Source organism: Asparagus officinalis, chromosome 8, assembly GCF_001876935.1.
Source record: "Asparagus officinalis chromosome 8, Aspof.V1, whole genome shotgun sequence".
NCBI lineage: Eukaryota > Viridiplantae > Streptophyta > Magnoliopsida > Asparagales > Asparagaceae > Asparagus > Asparagus officinalis.
The window spans coordinates 2,129,397-2,150,191 of NC_033801.1; the positions used below are offsets into that span (position 1 = coordinate 2,129,397).

At 37.5% G+C, this 20,795-nt stretch overlaps 1 protein-coding gene and 1 long non-coding RNA gene across 3 annotated transcripts; both read left to right on the forward strand.

Annotated features, from left to right (window-relative positions):
* Nucleotides 682-20,489, forward strand: LOC109819501. Of its 2 annotated transcripts, none has more exons than XR_002241544.1 (6): nucleotides 682-786; nucleotides 8,932-8,991; nucleotides 12,667-12,727; nucleotides 12,803-12,862; nucleotides 12,972-13,029; nucleotides 20,119-20,489. It is a non-coding gene; the product is annotated as an uncharacterized LOC109819501 (long non-coding RNA). The 2 variants fall into 2 exon arrangements; XR_002241543.1 differs by having other exon boundaries at nucleotides 12,977-13,029.
* On the forward strand, nucleotides 10,205-11,282 carry LOC109819500 (18.0 kDa class I heat shock protein-like). Its single transcript, XM_020385241.1, has one exon. The coding sequence runs from the start codon at nucleotides 10,430-10,432 to the stop codon at nucleotides 10,889-10,891; it is 462 nt and encodes a 153-aa protein (XP_020240830.1). The 5' UTR covers nucleotides 10,205-10,429; the 3' UTR covers nucleotides 10,892-11,282.

Below are 20,795 nucleotides of genomic sequence, written 5' to 3' on the forward strand. Positions count from 1 at the left end.
GGGACAATGCACAAATAACCCTTTTGTTTGCGGAAATTTTCTTGGTGGGCTTTATAGTAAATATGACATTGCATCTAGGGGTGGTAAATGGTCAAATCAAATCGAATACTAAAATGTTCATATTTGCACTTGCTTTAAAATATCAAATTCGAACGTGGACTCTAATATTCATATACAAAGTTTATCGAATTCAAACTCACGCACTTGGTATTTGATAAATATTTATGAATATTCACGAATACTTATCGAATATCAAAATATATTTATTCCGCTAAAGAATTTGATTGTCAAATAGTATTTAAATTCATAAATAAAAATTATTTATTTGTAACATATAATGTACACATATATTTAAATAGAAATTTTCATTAGAAAATAAGTTTAATATTATTCAAGTCCTAAAATTAGTACAAAATAAAACTTAAATAGAAATAATAAGAGGCTTAAAAATATAACGTCATGTATGCAATAATACAAATAATAAACAATCAAAATTTAAAGAAATATTTAATAAACAAACCAATGCAATATCCATCTAATTAAATTCTATTGATTATGACTACCGAATGGTACTCGAATTCCACACCTAATGGCATCGCCAGAGCGACGCGTCTCACGCGCAATTTCTTCAACAAAAGAAATCAAGGAAGAAAAGAAGGTCCCGCTAAAATCTTCCAAATTTTCAAAATTTTGTGCTCGGAATCCCTAGGGCTACCGTAAAGTTCGCCCGAGAAGAAAGAATCGGACCTCAATTCTCCTTCAAGGGCGCTTATTTTTTCACCAGAGGTTGGAAGGCGCCTCGTTTTTTTTAATTGAATTAGGGTTCTGATGCAAGAAGCAAGTTACGTTCTGTCTGTTTCTTTTGATGGAATTTGAAGAACACAACACTCTACACAAAGGAAACTTTTATTGATAGAATACTTGAGAATACAACACTTGTTCTTACAAGAACACCTCACTTTCACACAATTCCTTTATTTTGGTGGACACTCACACAAGGCTACACTACACACTCAAGCTCTCAAGCTCACTTCTTGCTTGCTTGCTTGCTTGCTCAAATGAGAGCACAAGACCCCTATTTATAGTTGTTAAGAGGGCTAGGAAGTGTGTAGAAGAGTTAATCCTAGCCATACATTACTAAGAAGTTTCTAGAAGAATAAATACTAGCCATACACTTGTATCTTCCTAGAAACTTCATGGTAGATATTTTGTAGGATGTTACTAGAAAGAAGTTCTAGAAAGTTGTTCTAGAATAATCTAAGTTGGTGAGGAATTCTAATACTCCCCCTCATCACCAACTTTCATTTCTCTCAAGTCCAAGCTTCTTCTTAAGCTTCAAAAATGTCTCTGTCTTTAGTGGCTTGGTGAAGATGTCAGCGATTTGGTCTTCAGACTTGCAATATGACAGCATCACAGTCTTCTTTTTAACTTGATGTCGGATGAAATGATATCTTGTCTCTATGTGTTTGCTTCGTCCATGTGCTACCGGATTTTTGGCAAGTGCAATAGCTGACTTGTTGTCGATGAGAATCTCTGTCGGTGCTTCTTGTTGGTGTTGCAATTCCTTCATCAGACTCCTGAGCCATATTGCTTGACACGCACATGTCGATGCTGCTATGTATTCTGCTTCGCAACTTGATAGAGCGACGACAGACTGCTTCTTTGATGACCATGAGAATGTTGCTGATCCGATATTGAACATGTAGCCAGATGTGCTCTTTCTTTCATCTAAATCTCCACCATAATCGCTGTCGGTGTAGCCGACTAATCTTGAATCTGCACACTGTGTATAAAATAATCCTTGATCAATACTTCCTCGGACATACCTAAGAATTCTCTTGGCTGCTTTGAAATGCTCCTGTCTTGGCTCCTCCATATATCTGCTCACCAGTCCTACCGCGAACACTATGTCGGGCCTGGTGATGGTTAGGTAGCGCAAGCTCCCGACTAAACTCTTGTATAGAGTTGGATCAATATAGCTTCCTGGTGTGTCTCGCCTCAGCTTCACTCCGACTTCTGCAGGAGTTGCGACTGGATTGCAGTTGCTCATGTTGAACTTCTGAAGGATATCCTTTGCATACTTCTTCTGAGAGATGAAGATTCCTTTCTCTGATTGCGACACTTCTACTCCAAGAAAGTATGACATTTCTCCAATGTCAGTCATCTCGAACTCCTTGATCATATTCTTTTTGAACTCCTCGAACATTTTCGGATTGTTGCCGGTGAAGATCATGTCGTCCACGTAGAGACATACGATCATGATGTCTTCATCCTTCTTCTTGGTATAGAGAGAGTGCTCATACGGGCTCCGATGGAATCCGTTCTTCTGGAAGTATGCATCGATTCTGGCATTCCATGCTCTGGGCGCTTGCTTCAGTCCATACAATGCCTTCTTCAGCTTGTAGACTTTGTCTTCTTGATTCTTCACCTCGTACCCTGGTGGTTGCTTGATGTAGACTTCTTCTTCTAAGTAGCCGTTCAGGAATGCAGACTTCACGTCCATCTGGTAGATCTTCCACCGGTTCTGTGCTGCCAATGCGATAATGAGTCGGATGGTGTCGATCCTCGCGACTGGTGCGAACACTTCTTCATAGTCAACTCCTTCTCGCTGACTATAGCCTTTTGCAACAAGCCTGGCCTTGTACTTCTCGATTCCGCCATCTTGATTTGTCTTTGTCTTGTACACCCACTTTACTCCGATTGGTTTATGGCCTTCAGGTAAGGTAGTGAGCTCCCATGTGTCATTTCTCTTGATTGCCTCGATCTCGTCATCCATGGCTTTTCTCCACTTATCTTCTTGAGCAGCTTCTTCATAGCTGACCGGATCACATTCTGCAAACAAGCAGAATAGTGTGTAGTCATCCATCATCTCGACAGGCTCTGTATCGTCGTACAGATCTCTTAGGCTTCTCATCCTCCTTGTTGCTCCCCCTGAAGAGCTTCCTTCACTTGAGCTGGATGATGTCGGCGTTGATGTTGGGGTTGATGGAGCTGGACTATTAGGTGGACTTTGTTCTGGTCTTCCAACCTCCTGCAAGTCATCATCATTATCTTCAAAGAACATACCTTTAATATTTTTATCTTCATCGGTCCATTTCCAATAATCTTCTTCATCGAACTCCACGTCTCTTGAAATGATCATCTTCTTTGTAACTGGATTGTAGAGCTTGTATGCTTTTGTCCTCCTCTCGTACCCAACGAATATGCACTTTTCTCCTCGATCGTCCAACTTCTTTCTTTTCTGCTCCGGGATGTGTGCATATGCAATACACCCAAACACCTTCAGGTGGTTGACACTTGGCTTGATGTTGCTCCACATCTCCAATGGTGTCTTGAACTTGACGCTCTTTGTCGGACATCTGTTGAGGAGGTAAACTGCACAGTCCACGGCTTCAGCCCAGTAAGTCTTTGGCAGGTACTTGCTCTTCAACATGCTTCTGACCATATCAAGAATGGTACGATTCTTCCGCTCTGCTATGCCATTCTGCTGTGGTGTGTAGGCGGCAGTGAGTTGATGAATTATCCCGTACTGCTTGTTGAAATTGTTGAATGCCTTCGAAGTGTATTCTCCACCTCGATCTGATCGGAGCACTTTGATGTGGTACCCACTTTGCTTTTCTACCATCTCCTTGAATTCTTTGAATTTCTCCAGAGCTTCGGATTTCTCCTTCAGGAAATAAACCCAAGTTTTTCTGCTATAATCATCAATAAATGTGAGAAAATACCTGTTTCCTCCAAGAGAGATGACTTCAAATGGTCCTGCAATATCTGTGTGGACCAATTGTAGCAACTCTGTTGCTCTTCTTGACTTTCCAACTTCGAAACTTCTTCTATGTTGTTTGCCCTTCATACAGCCTTCACATAGCTGGTTCGGATGGTTGATTTGCGGCAATCCTTTTACCATTTTCTCCTTCCATAGAAGATTCAGGCCACTGAAAGCGAGATGCCCGAATCGTAGATGCCAGAGCCAAGTCTCGTCTTTTATGATTGACTTCAAGCACTTGACAGGGTCAGCATGAATATTTAAGGTAAACAGTCTATTTCTAGACATGTTCACCTTTGCAATAACTTCATTTTTATTTTTAATAGTGAGGGCAAGGTCTTTTAGATGTATATCATAGCCTCTTTCAAGGAGCTGGCCTAGGCTCAAAATATTATTTCGTAATGCTGGAACATAGTAGACATCAGAGATGTACCTGTTCTCGCCCGTCTTTGTCTGGATCATTATATTGCCCTTGCCTTTCACTGGAATCTTTGACTGATCTCCAAAGGTGACATCTCCTTGTACCGTCTCGTTCAGCTCGGTAAAAAACTCCTTGATGCCGCACATGTGGTTACTGGCACCTGAATCTAGATACCAGATATCTTTATTCTTGCTTTCGCTCTCCTGGTACGTCAACAGGACTGTTGAAGTGTCTGCCTGCTCCCTTTCTACAAAGTTGCTTCTTTCTGCCACTTGATTTGATTTCTCCCAACATTCGTAGCTGAGATGACCGTATCTCTTACATTTGTAACACTGTGGCTGAGATCTGTCCTCATGGTAACTTCTTCCTTGTCCTCGTCCTCGTGTGCCACGACCTCGTCCTCGATCGAATGATCGTTCACGATCTCTATTTCGATCTTGATTTTCATGGCCTCCTTGGTACTGTCTCCTACGACCTTGCTGGAAGTTTGAGCCACCTCGAAATGAGCCTCTGCCTCTGTAGCCTCCACGTCCTCTTCGACTATCTTCTTTGATAGTCATCTTACTCTGCAAGGCTTGTTCTAGATTCTCCGCTTGATTTGAACTAATGTTTATATCTTGTTCATAAGCTTGCAGAGAACCTTGCAGCTCATCAATAGATACTTCGGAAAGATCTTTAGACTCTTGTATTGCCGGAATAATATATTTGAATTTAGAGTCTAAAGTCCTAAGTATCTTCTCCATAATTCTTACATCATTAATTGCTTCTCCATTTCTCTTCATTTGATTTGTTATTGTCTGAACTCTACTAAAATAATCCGATATTGATTCTGTAGCTTTCATCTTCAAATTTTCAAATTCAACTCTTAATGCTTGGAGGCGTACCTTTTTGGCTCTTTCCGCACCTTGATAGGATTTTTGTAAAATCTCCCATGCTTCTTTAGAGGACAGGGCATTGGAAATCTTCTCAAACGCAGATTCATCTACGCCTTGGAATATTAGGAACAAAGCTTTTTTGTCTCTTTTTCTGACCTCCTTCAACTCACTCTTCTGAGTGGCGGTGAGAGTTGCTTCTGCTGCAGGTGACTCCGGTTCAGTGTAGCCATTCTCTACGAGATCCCACAAGTCTTGCGAGCCGAGCAAGACTTTCATCTGGATACTCCAGTTGTCGTAATTGGTCTTCATCAGCTTCGGAATCTGTGGCTGGATCATGTTCGCCATCTCGTACACGAGCACCTTCGATTGGCCCGGCTAGATCGAACTTTGCTCTGATACCACTTTGATGGAATTTGAAGAACACAACACTCTACACAAAGGAAACTTTTATTGATAGAATACTTGAGAATACAACACTTGTTCTTACAAGAACACCTCACTTTCACACAATTCCTTTATTTTGGTGGACACTCACACAAGGCTACACTACACACTCAAGCTCTCAAGCTCACTTCTTGCTTGCTTGCTTGCTTGCTCAAATGAGAGCACAAGACCCCTATTTATAGTTGTTAAGAGGGCTAGGAAGTGTGTAGAAGAGTTAATCCTAGCCATACATTACTAAGAAGTTTCTAGAAGAATAAATACTAGCCATACACTTGTATCTTCCTAGAAACTTCATGGTAGATATTTTGTAGGATGTTACTAGAAAGAAGTTCTAGAAAGTTGTTCTAGAATAATCTAAGTTGGTGAGGAATTCTAATATCTTTGTCATTTTAGGAAATTGTCTATGTTTCTGACATTACTTTGCACGCATAAAGTTATTGGAGAAATACGTTGCTAATTGAAATAGTTTTTAGCGAATTGGGATTGTCAGGCTCATACCATGGAACTTGAGGCCCTAAGAGTCTGGGGCATTATCCTTTTTTAGCGAATTTGTATAGTGGCTAAGTGAATAATTATGGATAACCCTCTGTTGCGAAAATATTTGAAAGAATATTATTTTTTTCTTATCGAGGAATGGAACGATCTCCTATAGTTGAGATGCAAATGACTTATTTATGTTATGATCCAATAACAAGTTGAACATATAGAATATGTATAACATATATTTAGTTACCCTCATAGGAATTCAGTTAGGGTGGGTGCTTGGATATATTAGAGCCTTGCACCTCTACAAGCATTATTCTTTTTGTGGCTATCTTATCTAGGTTTATCAGAACAAAAAAATTTGTAGATTTAATACTATAATCATCTTTCGTATTTCAAGAAACTTTCATCAGTTAAATTCTTTGAAAATTGTCGGCACTACCATGATTCTGAAAACAAACTCCTACTCCCATATGATACTATTTTAACTTAGATATGTCTGTTAATCTTAGAGAATAATGAATTTGCCAAATCCAATAGAGCAGGATTACTTCTTAAACTCAATCGAGGATGAGATTTTTTTTCTTCGTTGTTTACTTTGACAGTGCGGGTTTTTTTTTCTACATTTATCCTTTCATTGATCTGAGTCCCTTGAAAAGTATACTTGCAAACAGAAACAGGATATTCATATAATGTCTAATTGTGAAGTTAATTGTAAACTTTAGGATTTCATAGTATGATAACCAAATATCTAATGAGAACAATTTAGTTATGGAATTGGAAGTTTCACTTTCATATGTCGGAAACCGATGATAGCTGGACAAAAGAAGCTGGATATCCAAAATCCTCCATCTACCATCTTTCTTGAGAGCTTGCGAAGTTGGAACAACACATGGACTCATTCTCTATCAGCCTAGCTCTTTGTCACCGGTTTATATAATCTTGCAAAGTTGGACAGTCATGACTCATTTTGTAATGTGGCAGGTCTAGACAGTGTTTTAAGCCGCAATGTCGGCCGATGTCAGATTTAAGGGCCAACTGACACGATATGGAGCTTTTCAATGCGTATTGTATCTCCAGAGTTTGTGTCGGATATATAAGGGGACATGTTGGACATGTTGGGCGGATATATTAGGGGACATGTCGAATATGTCGGCCGATTTTTCAGTTTGAAAAATTGGCTGACTTTTTTTGTTAACTTTTTTTTGTTACGTTTATCTAATCAAGTTTGGGTTAAATTCCTGGTTGTCTTAGCATGTCTTCCAAAGACAAAACCCGATCATTTAGGAGAAATGTAAAAAAAAAGACCGAAGTCATTTCCGTCGCTCCTCTTCTCTCTCTCCTTCGACATCTCATCAGTCTCTTCTCTGAGCTATTCTTTCCACATCAATATTGGGTGATATTCTCTCTCCTTAACTACAAACATCGGACTCCTCTTTGCTCACCTATTTCCTTTAACAGTAACCCTAAGCATAATAAGTTATTTACTTTTTTATATGTTTAGACAATAGAATTTATTAAGTATGTTTAGATTTCATTATGATGTTTATATTACACATATGCACACCATCTAATATGACAGTCCGATATTTTTTACATGTACCCTGACATATTCCCGATTTCCGCTATGCAATATGAATTTTAGCCGTCCGACATGAACCCAACATCCAACATTTGAAACATTGCGTCTAGTAAGCTCGTTGCTGGTACTAGGTCATTGTGACGTAGGATGTTTCTCATCGGTAGTCGGCTTTCAGGAAACTCTTGAGTCAATCTTCTTGAATTCCTCAGCAATTGCTGTAATTTTGCTTGAATCCTGATTGTTTGTAGAACTGGACTGTCATGCTGCTGTGCCTACAGTTAGAGGATTAACTGCAGGCTATTTGTTCACATCAGGGCATCTGCTACTGCTTTGGTCTTACTGTTTGCGAAGCTTGTAGGAGTATGAAATCTTTTGTTCATAACCTGGTTTCTTTGTTTATTGGCATGAATCGCTGCCTTAATCACTAGGTTGTAGGCTCATACAATGCTCTGCTCTGATGAAAAGCAATCTTCTCCTGAATATTGAGCATAATTCATTGATATACCAAGCAACTTTCTTTCTCTCTACAATCATCAAGGCTATAAAATTCTGCAGTATATGCTGCCACAGTCTGGTTACCTTGTCTGCAACTGCTTGAATGAGATTTTCTCATAGTTAGGTTGACAGAACTTCATCCTCAACTCTCTCTTCCCCCAAGCCCAATCTCGAAGTGCAAGCTTCCGCTGTCGTTCTCTGTTCATATCAAGTTCTTCCACCAAGCATCAGTGCCACCCTTGTAGGCAAAGATCACAATTTCATGAACTCTAAGAACTATTTTTGTTCTTACCTCCAGTCAGAAAGTTCCTTAATGTCAAAGGAGCCGGTGTAAGTATGGAGTTCTTTAACTCTCTGATCATAACCATAGCTCCAATTTCTGTTCTACATCGTCTATATTGTATATTCTCTAATAGTATGTGTTCGACATCGGCAAATCCCTTAGCTCTACAGCTCACGCCTCCTTTGGTAGAAGTCTGTCATCAATTGTGTCATTAGTCTTATATTTTGTGAAGGCTTGTGCTCCATAACTGATCCACTTTTTATGGAAATAGCTTTAGATGACCAACAATCATCTAATATGGACCTTGAATGAGCGAACACAAATGCTAGTAGAAAACACAAATCGTGGGGACATATTTCCCCTCTTTTGGAATTTATTGCTATCTGCTTTGTCTTGATATGGATTCCGATAATTCTAGTGTTTCAATAACAAACTTCAAATACTTAATTCAAACATAGCTCTATATAAGTAATATACTAGGTGACACATGCAAAGTAAATAATTGTCTGAATAAATACCAAAGCTATTTTTTTGTTGTATACACTTGCGATAGCTGGACCTGACTGGTTTCACGTTTTTGTACAGCCAATTTATTAAATCACTTGTGATAAGCAGGAGTTATCACTAGCAAAGCAAAGGCTACAGGTATGTTGTTTAATAACATTTAGATTTTCATTTATGGTACTACTACTAGTTAGTGTATAAAATTATATTTCCAGAAGTATGTGTTGGAATTCCATGGATAAATACTGGAATATGCTCACTTTTTCCCTGTAACTTCTATTGTATATCACTGATCTTGAGATTCTTAAACCACTACATCAAGTTTTTGTTTGTAGAATAATATTTGCATACACCATTGTGTCTAGACTATTCTTACTTCTTTATAGATATTTTTTCTCCTTTTTTGTTGAGAATGCTTTTAAGGCTGTTCTATAAATTTTGGGCTGTTCTATAAATATATCTTCCTGTGCACAATACTTGTTTGCTGCAACTTCAAGTTTTAGATAATTTATCAATCAAAATCATAAGCCACAAGGTCTTGTTGGTGGTGAGATTCCTCTCAAAAGCTTACACGTAACTTAGTGGGGAATAACTTTGCCCCTTATCTGCAAAGCATATGAATTTTCCAAGCAAATATTAATGCATTCTACTTTGAGAGTAACTTTGCCCCTTATCTGCAAAGCATATGAATTTTCCAAGCAAATATTATTTCGCATGGGACTGCGCTTCCATCCATGAATATGTGATCCTTTGCCAAGAAGTAGTGTAAATATGAAGCAACGGACTACCACTTTTCATATGCTAATAATTTCTCCTCGAAAATAAATCAAGTTTGGCATTTTCCTCGTATCACTGTAAAGTGCTATTGGACAAAAATAAAAAAATAAAAAAATGAAAAAAAAACTCGAATAGCATACATCTTGATTATATTTGAAGTTATTATCACTTTGGATTTCTTGCATATTGAAATTGTGATCAGTTAACAGTTCACATTACACATAAAAGGAACATATCTTGCTTTTCTTAGGACCAGAAGTTGGACTTATGGATAATCTGAAGATTGCATAACAGTTTGAGTCCATGTATTTCACCATCAAATACTGAAAACAAGGAAATTCATCCTTACGTCTTCATCTCAAGAAGATTTTAGGCATTTATAAAACAACGTCAATGTATTGGTAATGCCATATTTTATAGATACTCCCATGTATATTGTGCAACAGGAAGTTTCTGTTAATATCTAGGACATTGATAATTTTTTATAAGGGTTATACCCCTACAAATACTATAAAGTTTTTTGGGGTTAAACCAGTGACTGAAACTGGCATCTTTCTCATTCACCTTTAAATAATGGAATTTTCACTAGCATAGATGCCTCATGAATTCATGCAAAGTTAAAAGAAAGGTAACCGGAAGCACCAGCTATGTATCCAATGGATAAAAGATCCTGGAAATGTCTGGAACCAGAAGCATCAGGCACATTATAAATACACCAACCAACTCTTGTAGTTAGCAAGAACTACCATAGTCAAGATTGAGTTTGTTTCCAATCCTCTGATCTTCCTTTTTTTTTCTAAAAATGTCAATCATTCCCAGCTTCCTTGGCCGCAAGGCTAACAAGATAAATGACCTTGAGCCTGTCTCTCTTGAAATTTTGGATCCCTTTGAAGGCTTCTCCTTTGCCATTGGAGCTCCTGTTGTGAGTTTCGCTACCACCCGAATGGATTGGAAAGAGACCCCAGATGCGCATGTGTTCATTGCAGAGGTTCCAGGATTGAGGAAGGAGGAGGTGAAAATAGAGGTGGAAGAGGGGAAGGTTCTAAAGATAAGTGGGCAAAGGACAAAAGAATTTGAGGATAAGAATGAAAAGTGGCACCGGGTTGAGAGGATCTCTGATAAGTTTGTTCGGAGTGTGAGATTGCCTCCTAATGCCAATACTGATAAGGTGAGAGCAAACCTTGAGAATGGAGTGCTTACTGTGACTGTGCCTAAGGGATTTGAGAAGGTGCAGGGTGGAAGATTTATTCAGATATCAGGTTGATGAGTTCAGTTCTGCTCAATAAGTATAAAGCTTAATTAAGGGGGTCTTCGTATCAAAATAGTATCTGATGGAAGTATTTTATGTAAGAGATCTTATATATGGTCTTTTATCATATCTGCTTGTATCCTGTACTCTTCAATAAGAAGATATATGTAGTGGGTGGGAGTGGATTATGGTATTTGGAGACTAATTTCCTGCATTCGGCCTTTCTTTTCTTTTTTTCCCCTTTTACTCCAGAACAGGTTGCTATCCCCCACAGCTATTGTTTTATTTTCTTTTACGGACCTTTAAAGAGCTCTTTCCATTTTCTTTGAGCTTGTTACCTTTTAGGAGTATTATGCTCTGTTTTGTTCTCTCTATTGTAGTAAGTAAACTTCGTTATTCTATGGTGTTTGAAAAACTTAAAATGTTTCATCAAAACTATCATTGTCACACTCCAACACAAGTTTAATGTTGTGGACTGATTTCTTTAAATCTAATTTGCTTACGATGAGTCATAAGTCAAATTTGTCGATTGTGATATTTGGAGTAATATCAGGGAGGCCATTAATTACTAGTATTTTTTTCTTGCATTTATGAAGTTAAGAGCCCAATTTCTACTTGGTGCCAAAGCTCCAGATGCTCAGTCCTCTTAAGTTTGTCAGGTTGTTTGTCTTTTTGGGCAAAGAATTGTCACAATAATGCTTTTGCTTTGTCGAATACCTTCCTATAGCTAAATTTGAGGTTCAATGAGCTGTAGTTATGTGATACATTGATAAACCTTAAAAAACACATATTTTAGTTTTTACTGTCATTCAATGAGCTAATTATGGTCCCAATGTCAATGAGTTTTTAGTATCTGTTCATCCTTAAATTTTCTATTCGTACTGTTATTGGCATTGCGCATGATTGTGTGTCCATATAAGTTAGGGTTAATTATAGAAAACTCCCATGAATTTTTGGGGAGTTGCAATAAGCCCCCATCAATTGTTTTTATTAGACTACGTGCCCTGACCTTTAGGAGTTATTGCACATAACCCGCATGAAATATTTTATTTCACTAAATATTACATGAAATTTTATCTTTTAATCCCCATTTATTACCATCAACTCTAACCTATGACTGGCAAGAATAGGATAGAAAAGAAGATGAAAATTTGTTCTTAGTCCCCAACAAATAACCTTTTATTAAAAAGGAAAAATAGGCAATTTTTTTGCGACTCAGGAATTATTTTCATCTTTTTTCTACCACATGCTTGCCACAAGAGATGTTAGAATCTATGGTGCTAATTTGGAGATTTAATGAGAAACTTTCATGTGAATTTTAGTGAAATAAAGCAGTTAATGGTGTTTATATTTGCAATAACTCCTAAAGTTCAAGAGAGTTTAGTGTAATAAAAAACAGTTGATGAGAGTTTACTGCAAATCCCCAAAAGTTCATGGGAGTTTCTGTAATTAACCACATAAGTTAATAGGACTTTTACCTAAACTTTCTGAGTTTATCTGACATTTGGTTGAGTATCTTGCTGAGAGTTTACTGCAAATGCCCAAAAGTTCATGGGGGTTTCTGTAATTAACCACATAAGTTAATAGGGCTTTTACCTAAACTTTCTGAGTTTATCTGACATTTCGTTGAGTATCCTGCTGGACTTCAGCCATCTATGTCTATTTCCATCTTGATGTGGGCATCCTTAGATGTACAGTGAAATTGGTTGATCCTTGTAGTTCTCGTTGTTCTTGATTGTTTCTATCATACGCAATCGTGATCGAGCTAACAATGTGCTAAATCTGAGAAGGTATCCATCCTTGAAAGAACTGACTGTGAAGCACATAGTCGCGATTACTTTTTTTTGACAGGTAAAAATGCATGTTACTTGAGCATGTGCTTTAACAATTGAGCTTACTCCTACTTGTATGACTTCATTTTTGCAGGATTTGGGTGGTTCAGATCCTGAAGATGCAGAGTCTCAAGATCGCTTGCATTACTCACATGTAAGATAGTCATTTTCGTAGAAGTTGGCGAATAGTAGTCCTCCAACAAAACAGGAGAAGAACTTGAACCTTATTTTATTCTAATTAAAGTTTTGGTTGTTGCTGCTAGTGTAGGATCATAATGGGAGTCCTTGGTAAATTTCGAACTCCTTACAAGAAAGTTCCTGGTACACGCGACCCCTTTGATCCTTGAATATTTTTTATTGGTACAGTTTGTTCTATTAATTTAAAGTTATTGGCAATGTCTCCATTGGGTACTCGAGACTACCTTTTGTTATACATTGCACGTTTTTTTTTTTGATAGATTGCTATACATTGCACGTTGAGCATTTGATATTTTGACTGGCCTACTATGAATTAGTCTCAAACCTGTCATGTGGTTCAACATATTCTAAACTGCGAAAGATCAGGGACCTGTAAGAAAATCTACATGAATAATTTATGATTTTCTTTAAAAACGCACATTTATTTTTTTATAATTTATAATCCGTCACTCAGACAATTAGTGAATCCTCGAATGAAATGCTTCTATCTTGTTGGGACTTACATCCATCATGAGCAAGGTCGATATATTTTCGCGGACTTCTTTTCCTCTTTAATATCTCTTATCTAGAGGCCCATCTAGGGGTGTGCAACGGTCGGTTCGGTTCGGTTTTTACCAAAATTTGAACAATCGAACCAAACCGTCTATAATTCAAAACCGAACCGAACCGAACTGTTGCAAGTCGGTTCGGTGCGGTTCGGTTTGGTTTGTTCGGTTCTAACTTCATCAAACTTCTTATCAAACAACAAACCGTGTTAAAGAAAAAAGATATCAACAAAGTAGGAGATTATGAAGCATTAAATACTGATATAATGATATTATTTTTAACCCATAATGATTCAGAAAATGAGTTTAGGGTTTGAGTCTTTGACTCTTTGGTGACGGGTCGGGTAGGGTTTGAGATCAGAATGGATAGTATTGCACTATATTCGGTCGGTTCGGGTCGGTTCGGGTTGAAAAGTTTTCAAACCGACTCGAACCGTCCTACTCATAAAACCGATTTTTCCGGGTCGGTTCGGATCGGTTCGATTGGTTTTTTCAGTTTGGACCGAACCATGCTCAGCCCTACCCATCCAGTGTGCTTGTATATTACACGACTGGAGGCACACAATAAATACATGGTAAAGTTTTCAGCTGACAAAGTCTAGAAATCTAATTACCGAGCTTTAGAAAATAGAGTCTAAGGATGTAAATGCGAAATAAAATTAGTTTAATCCGTTACGAACTTGTTAATTAGCATGAGATCAAGGGGCCAATTAGCAATAGAAATAAACAAAATTAGTTTAAATTTTGATATTAAAAAACTCATATATCTTTCACATCGAGGTGGGCCCCACACGTGTTTCCTTCATGTGGGAGCGTAGGTTCGGGCGTGTCACGAAAATAATGGCACACTCCGGTGCGTGCACATGAGCCCAGCCCAAAGGTCGAGGCATGTGTCCCCTCGCATGACTCGCACGCGCGAGGCTAACGGAATATTTAGATTGGTGGGCCGTCAGTTTAACAGATGGGACGTTAGCGGGCCGCACGTGACGATTGGATGGCCCAATCATGAACATCACATTAGTCAAATCTCAGCCGACCACGGCCCCATTGGGTAACCATCACATTTTAGCTGGGAATTAAGGCTTGGATGATTTCACTAATGAATTTGTCTAATTGAGTCCGTGCCAAAGCATTAAAACAAATGGATTAGATTCCTGCAAAAGACATCAAATGAATCAAATTGGACGGTTGGAATGGAGAACAAAGTAAAGCTTTAAGCCACCAAACTAAATTGGACGGTTAGTAGATGTATTATCAAATTAAAATATTAAGCTAGCTCTCTTTGTAAAGTTGCTAACAATGTAAATATTAGTCTCTCTCTCTCTCTCTCTCTCTCTCTCTCTCATTTAGGTGGCTGCTAATTGAGGTTATAACAACAAATTAAAACATTAATGATGAGGAAGTACAAGCTCATGAATATCTCTGAGACTCATCTTGCCATAATTTATGATGCCGTTTACACTTAGTATCAACATGCATGCATCTTTAACCCATTGTTTGATCTACATAGTGATTACTTGGTGTACTATGTTATCTAGAGCTTAATAAAGTCTAGATTCTACATTTACGGTTGTTGGTGTCTTTGGCTTGAGCACGTAAATTAGGATTACCCACTTATGCACTCTGACATAACATCAGCACCTTGTGAACAACTTGAGTTTTATTATTGTGCTCTTAGCTCGGATTAGGCGCGGGTTAATTCTGCTATGAGATGATCTAATTACTCGAAGAATATTCTTAATTGTTTTTTAACAAAGCTTAATTCCCATTACTAAATTGTGAAGGGGAACCGGGAAACAATTAAGAATAAGGTAAAAAGAAAGATAAAAGAATAGGGTAAAAAGATAGGTTGTTAGAGCGGTTTAATACATAGACATCTAACCCGGTGATGATTTCACGCATTGAGGAATCACTCCAAAATCTTACATAAACAAAAAATTTATTCATCTAAACTCTACTGCATTGCAGAAATCTCCTCCCTCTTTAATAGAGTTTGGATTTCTAATCTAAAGCAAATCAGAAAACATATGCATATCTCTAAAACCGGTTCGCTCTTAACAATAAAACAATCAAACAAAGTCAATCCTAACACAATTCTAATCAATAAAATTTAACAAAATTACTCATTCTCACATATCTAAAAAACCAAATCCAAATCTAAAATCATAACAACTCTTATCTTCAATCCAAATCAAATTTGAACATGATTGTTGTCCTGCATCAAACTGACTATACACACACTTGGAGTTACTATACTGAAGAGAACTCGATCAAACCAGTAAAACAAAACCAAAAGTCACACCATACATAGACATGAATCTATCTAAACTTAATTGATTTTGTTCTCGTGTGAAAAGGCACTAAAATGAGAGTTAGCTAATAATTCAAAGAGGTAGCTAATAATTCAGTTATATGTATCATGCTCCCGGCACTAAAATGGAAGTTCAGTGGTTTATGGTTGATAATGGGAAACGAAAACTCGCTGGACAAAATATTAGTGATAGTAAACATCATCCGTCAGCATTAGCGGCGCGTCCAACAATTTTCTATGTACATATATGTTTTTCATGTGAGACTTCTATTATTCAATGTCTAGTTTGAATATTCAATGTGATCAAACTACAAATTGATAGTTGTCCAATTGCATATATTTTACCTAATGTTTTCTTTTGTGTAAGTACATCATTTAACTTTCCCAATCCAATAATTATTTTATCAATATATGATTTGTAGCCCATCTTAAATTAAAAAGCACACAATGTTTCATGCCTTATCAGTTATCAGAACATGTTTTCAACAAATCAATGCCATAAGATGATTGTGATCTCCATTAATATACATCTCTCTAATCAAATTAAGATGCATGACTTGTGTTGTATCGATAACGTATGACCCTCTGAATTATCTATCATGTAAGAAGACAAGATTAGTGCGACAAAACAATCATTATCAATCACAGGGGTAGCACATGATCATCAATTAGCCCTCTAAACCTTTTGGAGCTTTTTCTTTTGGTTGATTAAACTTTATCATCCACCATAGAATCTAGCTAAACCACAATGTGTGATTATGCGAGCAGGGCCCACAACGCGATAAAACTAATCGCCTCTTTTTGTGGAACATTAAGTGTTGCACTAATCTTTAATCTTGAAAAATCTATGGGATTCCAAATAGTCCAATGTAAAGGAGAACTAAAATATGGTGATGGGTTGGTTTGTCAACTTTGATTATGATAAGCTCTTGGTCTGGAGTGGCGACATTATTAGCTGGAGTTGCTTTCATATGGAGTCCAAGGGCGGTTTCTTGTGGGCTTTGGTGAGGGAGGGTATCTCAAAATATTGTGGTTTTGGCTTACCGTTTCTTTGATGAATTGAAACAACTCATCAGATCATCCTCCTTACTTCACAAGCTAGCTCATCTTTGTAATCTGTATGAACATATTTTGATCTTTTTATTGACAATTTTCTTAACGCGCACACAAATGACACGTGTATGTTTGATTTAGTGAATGTCATATGATAAATTCGCGCGTTTGAATTGAACTCAAATATACTTTTCAGCAATGAAAGATGTACGTAGTCATTTAAGATGATAGAAGCGTTGTTATGCCCCATATAAATTCGAAATCAATTAATTCTACATATGTAGTCAATATGTTCTTAGAAAATCCGACATGTAGCGTTCACTTATGTGCACAAATTTATAGCTTCATCTGGATGTTGATCAATCTGTGAGTTTTCTTACCTAAGCACCAAAATGCGGTCAACTCCATATAATTGAAGTGGTATCTAGCTTGAAATCCTTTTATATTTTTGTGGTTATACGTTGCGACAAAAATAATTAAGTGTGTTTGTTCTCTCTTTGTGTCTGTAAGAATCTAGGACTCTGCAATTGATCGCTTGGTCTATGAAATGGAACTTATTGAGTTAGTTCACAATTCTAATTATGGTTCATGATTAACTTCTTCCACGTGTCTTTCACGATCATATTTTCTAAATCCTATGAGCAAGTCGCAGACATTAATTCAAACAACTGAGAAGCTAAAGCTAGATCCTGAACGTGCATTTGTAACGTCTATAATTATTTGCCATGTATCAGTTCCTCGATAGGTTTCTTTCTGAAGAAAACTGTCCCAGCTCAAGGGAGTAGAATTTCTAAGCTACTTACAGAGATTAATTATATATCCTGATCATTTGGCGGTATACTGTCCATACAACTCTGAAATTGAAAATACAGCACTTACTTGGTCATCATAAGAGGATGAATGTAGTTACATGTTAACTCCAAGATATCATTGGAAGTAAAATTTGATCCTTTGGTTTATGCACTGGTTAAGTACCAAATGAGCTCTAATCGCTAGTAGAAAACAGAGTATTGGCGACGGGGTATTGGTGACGGATTTCGAATCCGTCACCAATACAAACATTGGCGACGGGAAATGGCCCGTCACCAATACCCCGTCGCCAATGTTTTACATTAGCGACGGACGTCCGTCGCCAATATACATTGGCGACAGAATTACAATCGGTTTGCGTTTGGTGTACGAAAAGAAAGAAAGAAGAAAAAAAAAGAGTTCTGTTGTACAACATTACAATTTACCGTCACCAAATACTTAACCTCCGGGAGCAACATGAAAACTCTGATCATTTGTTTTTTTTGTTTTTTTGGTCAATGAAAAAGAGATTTATTTCATTTCCCAATATGTACATTTGTAATGAACATCAAAACATCAGTTACAAACCTGATGATCACACTGATACAAATTACTTATAGAACTACTTATGTCTTCTCCAGTGACTCTCACATATGTATAGGAATATCATCATTGTTTAAAATCCTTGAGTATATCAGCATCTTTACTACCTTAAATAGCAAATCAGGTGTCCGAATCTTATTTTGAAATATTCTCATGTTCCTCTCTTGCCAAATCATGTAGACTGTAACAGAGAGAGCCACCATCTTCAATTATTGCTTGAAGCCTCCTCTTTTGAGATTAAGAGAGTACCAGTTAATAACCAGGTTCCAGTTGCAAGATCTCCAAGAAAACCCCATCCAATTCATCACCCTGTTTCAAATATCAGCTGAAAACTGACATTCAAAGAATAAGTGATTGCAGATTTCTAGTTGCACACAAAACACATTTGTTTTGATTCAATATCCCCATGCGACAGAGTCTGTCCTGTGCTAACAATCTGGAAAGACAAACTAGCCAAAGAATAACCGAATGTTTTGGATAGTGAAGCCCTCTCCAAACCGTGTCAGACCACGAAACCAAAGGCATTGGTAGAGTAATAGCATTGTAAACTGCTGAGATTTGAATTTTTTTCACTGGTGCAGCATGCACCAACAGTGCTCTGAATATTTGCAACATTTCCAAATTTGGCTATATCAAATCCCTCACTCTGAGGATTTGTTTCCACATCCATGAATCACTCATCTTTGATTGAACTTGCCAAATATCTGAAGCTTATAAGTAGTTCTCATGTATCCATTTAATCCAAAGGAGATCTTTTTATGATGAATCATCCATAAGATTTTAACTGCCGCTGCATAGTTCCATTCCCTAGCTGAAAAAATTCCCAGCCCTCCCTTCTTTTTTACTCTGGCATACAGTGCTCCATGAGACAAGATGAATTTTAGTACCCCCACAAGAAATCTGAACATAAACTGTCAATTTTCTCTAGGACTTTGATGGGAAGGATTAGTTGCTAGTCCAGAAGTTTTGAATGCCCAGAATGACAGATTTTATTAATTCAAGTCTCCCTACATATGACAAATGTCTTCTTTGTTGCCAGGAAATGAATTGATCAGAAATTTTTCTGATTAGTGAAGAGAAATCCAGGTAAGAAAGTCTCCTCGCAATCAGTGGCATCCCCAAATATCGCATAGGTAGCTCTCCTTCAGAGAAGTTTAGATAGGTACAAATCTGATTTTTTAAGCTATCATCAATCCCACTTAAGAAAACTGAACATTTGTTTGGATTAGCTTCCAAACCTGAAACTTGGTTAAATTCATGAAGGCATAAAATCAACCTTGATATTGAGACCATGTCAGCTTTGCTATATAGCAGAAGGTCATCGGCAAAAACCAGGTGGCTTATATTCATCCTAGAACATTTAGGATGGAACTTATACAATCTGTCACTCTTCAATAAGCTCAGCCTCCTTGATAGGTACTCCATGCCAATCACAAACATGTATGGGGATAAGGGGTCTCCTTGCCTCAATCCTCTAGCATCACGGAAGTAGCCATGTAAAGCACCATTGAGAGACAGAGAGAACTTAGGAGTAGTAATGCACTCCATGATCTAGTTTTTTATGGCATTTGGAAAACCCAAATCTGCTAGCATGTCTCTAATAAAATCCCAACTTATAGTATCAAAAGCCTTCCTCAAATCAATATTTAGTATGGCCCTAGGAGAATTATTTTTCCTCCTATAGTGTTTAATGAGCTCATGAGCCATCAATATGTTGCTAGAAATGAGTCTCCCTTTAACAAATGCACTTTGTGCATCATTGATCAAATACCCCATGACCTTCTGAATTCTACATGCTATATTTTTTGTAATGATTTTATAGACAACATTGCAACATGAATGGGTCTAAAGTCTGATGGTGAGCTTGGATTAAAAAATTTGGGCACTAGAGTGATTGAAGTGGTATTGTAGGTGCCAAGAAGCTTACCCGAGCAGAAAAACTCTTCAATTGCTAAGAAAAGGTCCTCCTTGATGATATTCCAAGCATTCTTGAAGAAAAAAGCACTGAAACCATCAGGCCCTGGAGCTTTGCCATTTTCCACGGAGAAAACAGCTTTTTTTATCTCATCTCTAGAGACAGGCCTGCTCAGTTCATTACACTGGCTTTGGGAGAGAACTGGTCCACTTGAAATCACAGTTGGGTCAGGATGCGTGGTAGGTGTTTTTGTACCAATGAGATTTTTGTAATAATCAGTAAATTCACTTATGATCCCGACATATCTGAGATTCTGATCCCATTCTCAGATTGTATTGATAGAATTCTATTTTGATGTCTCTTAGCCTTCATGATAGAGTGGAAGAAATGAGAGCCTTTGTCTCCATGCAATCCCCAATTTATATTTGTTTTTTGTCTGTAAAAGGAGACTTCACATTCCACCAGTTTAGTGTATTTTTTCACACGTTCATTCTCCTTAAAAGATTGCTGTTTAGCTGACATTGGATATCATATATCTAATTCAACTCTGATCATTTGTGTATGTATGAATAGTAAGTTTCTTATAGATATATTGAAAACTTCAGAACCTTATCTCTAATTAGTGTTCATGGAATGATTATACTGCACTATTGAGGTTCCATTAATCCTAGCC

Excerpts from the sequence above, each read along its gene's own strand:
- LOC109819500 (XM_020385241.1), top strand. The coding sequence starts at position 10,430 with ATGTCAATCATTCCCAGCTTCCTTGGCCGCAAGGCTAACAAGATAAAT.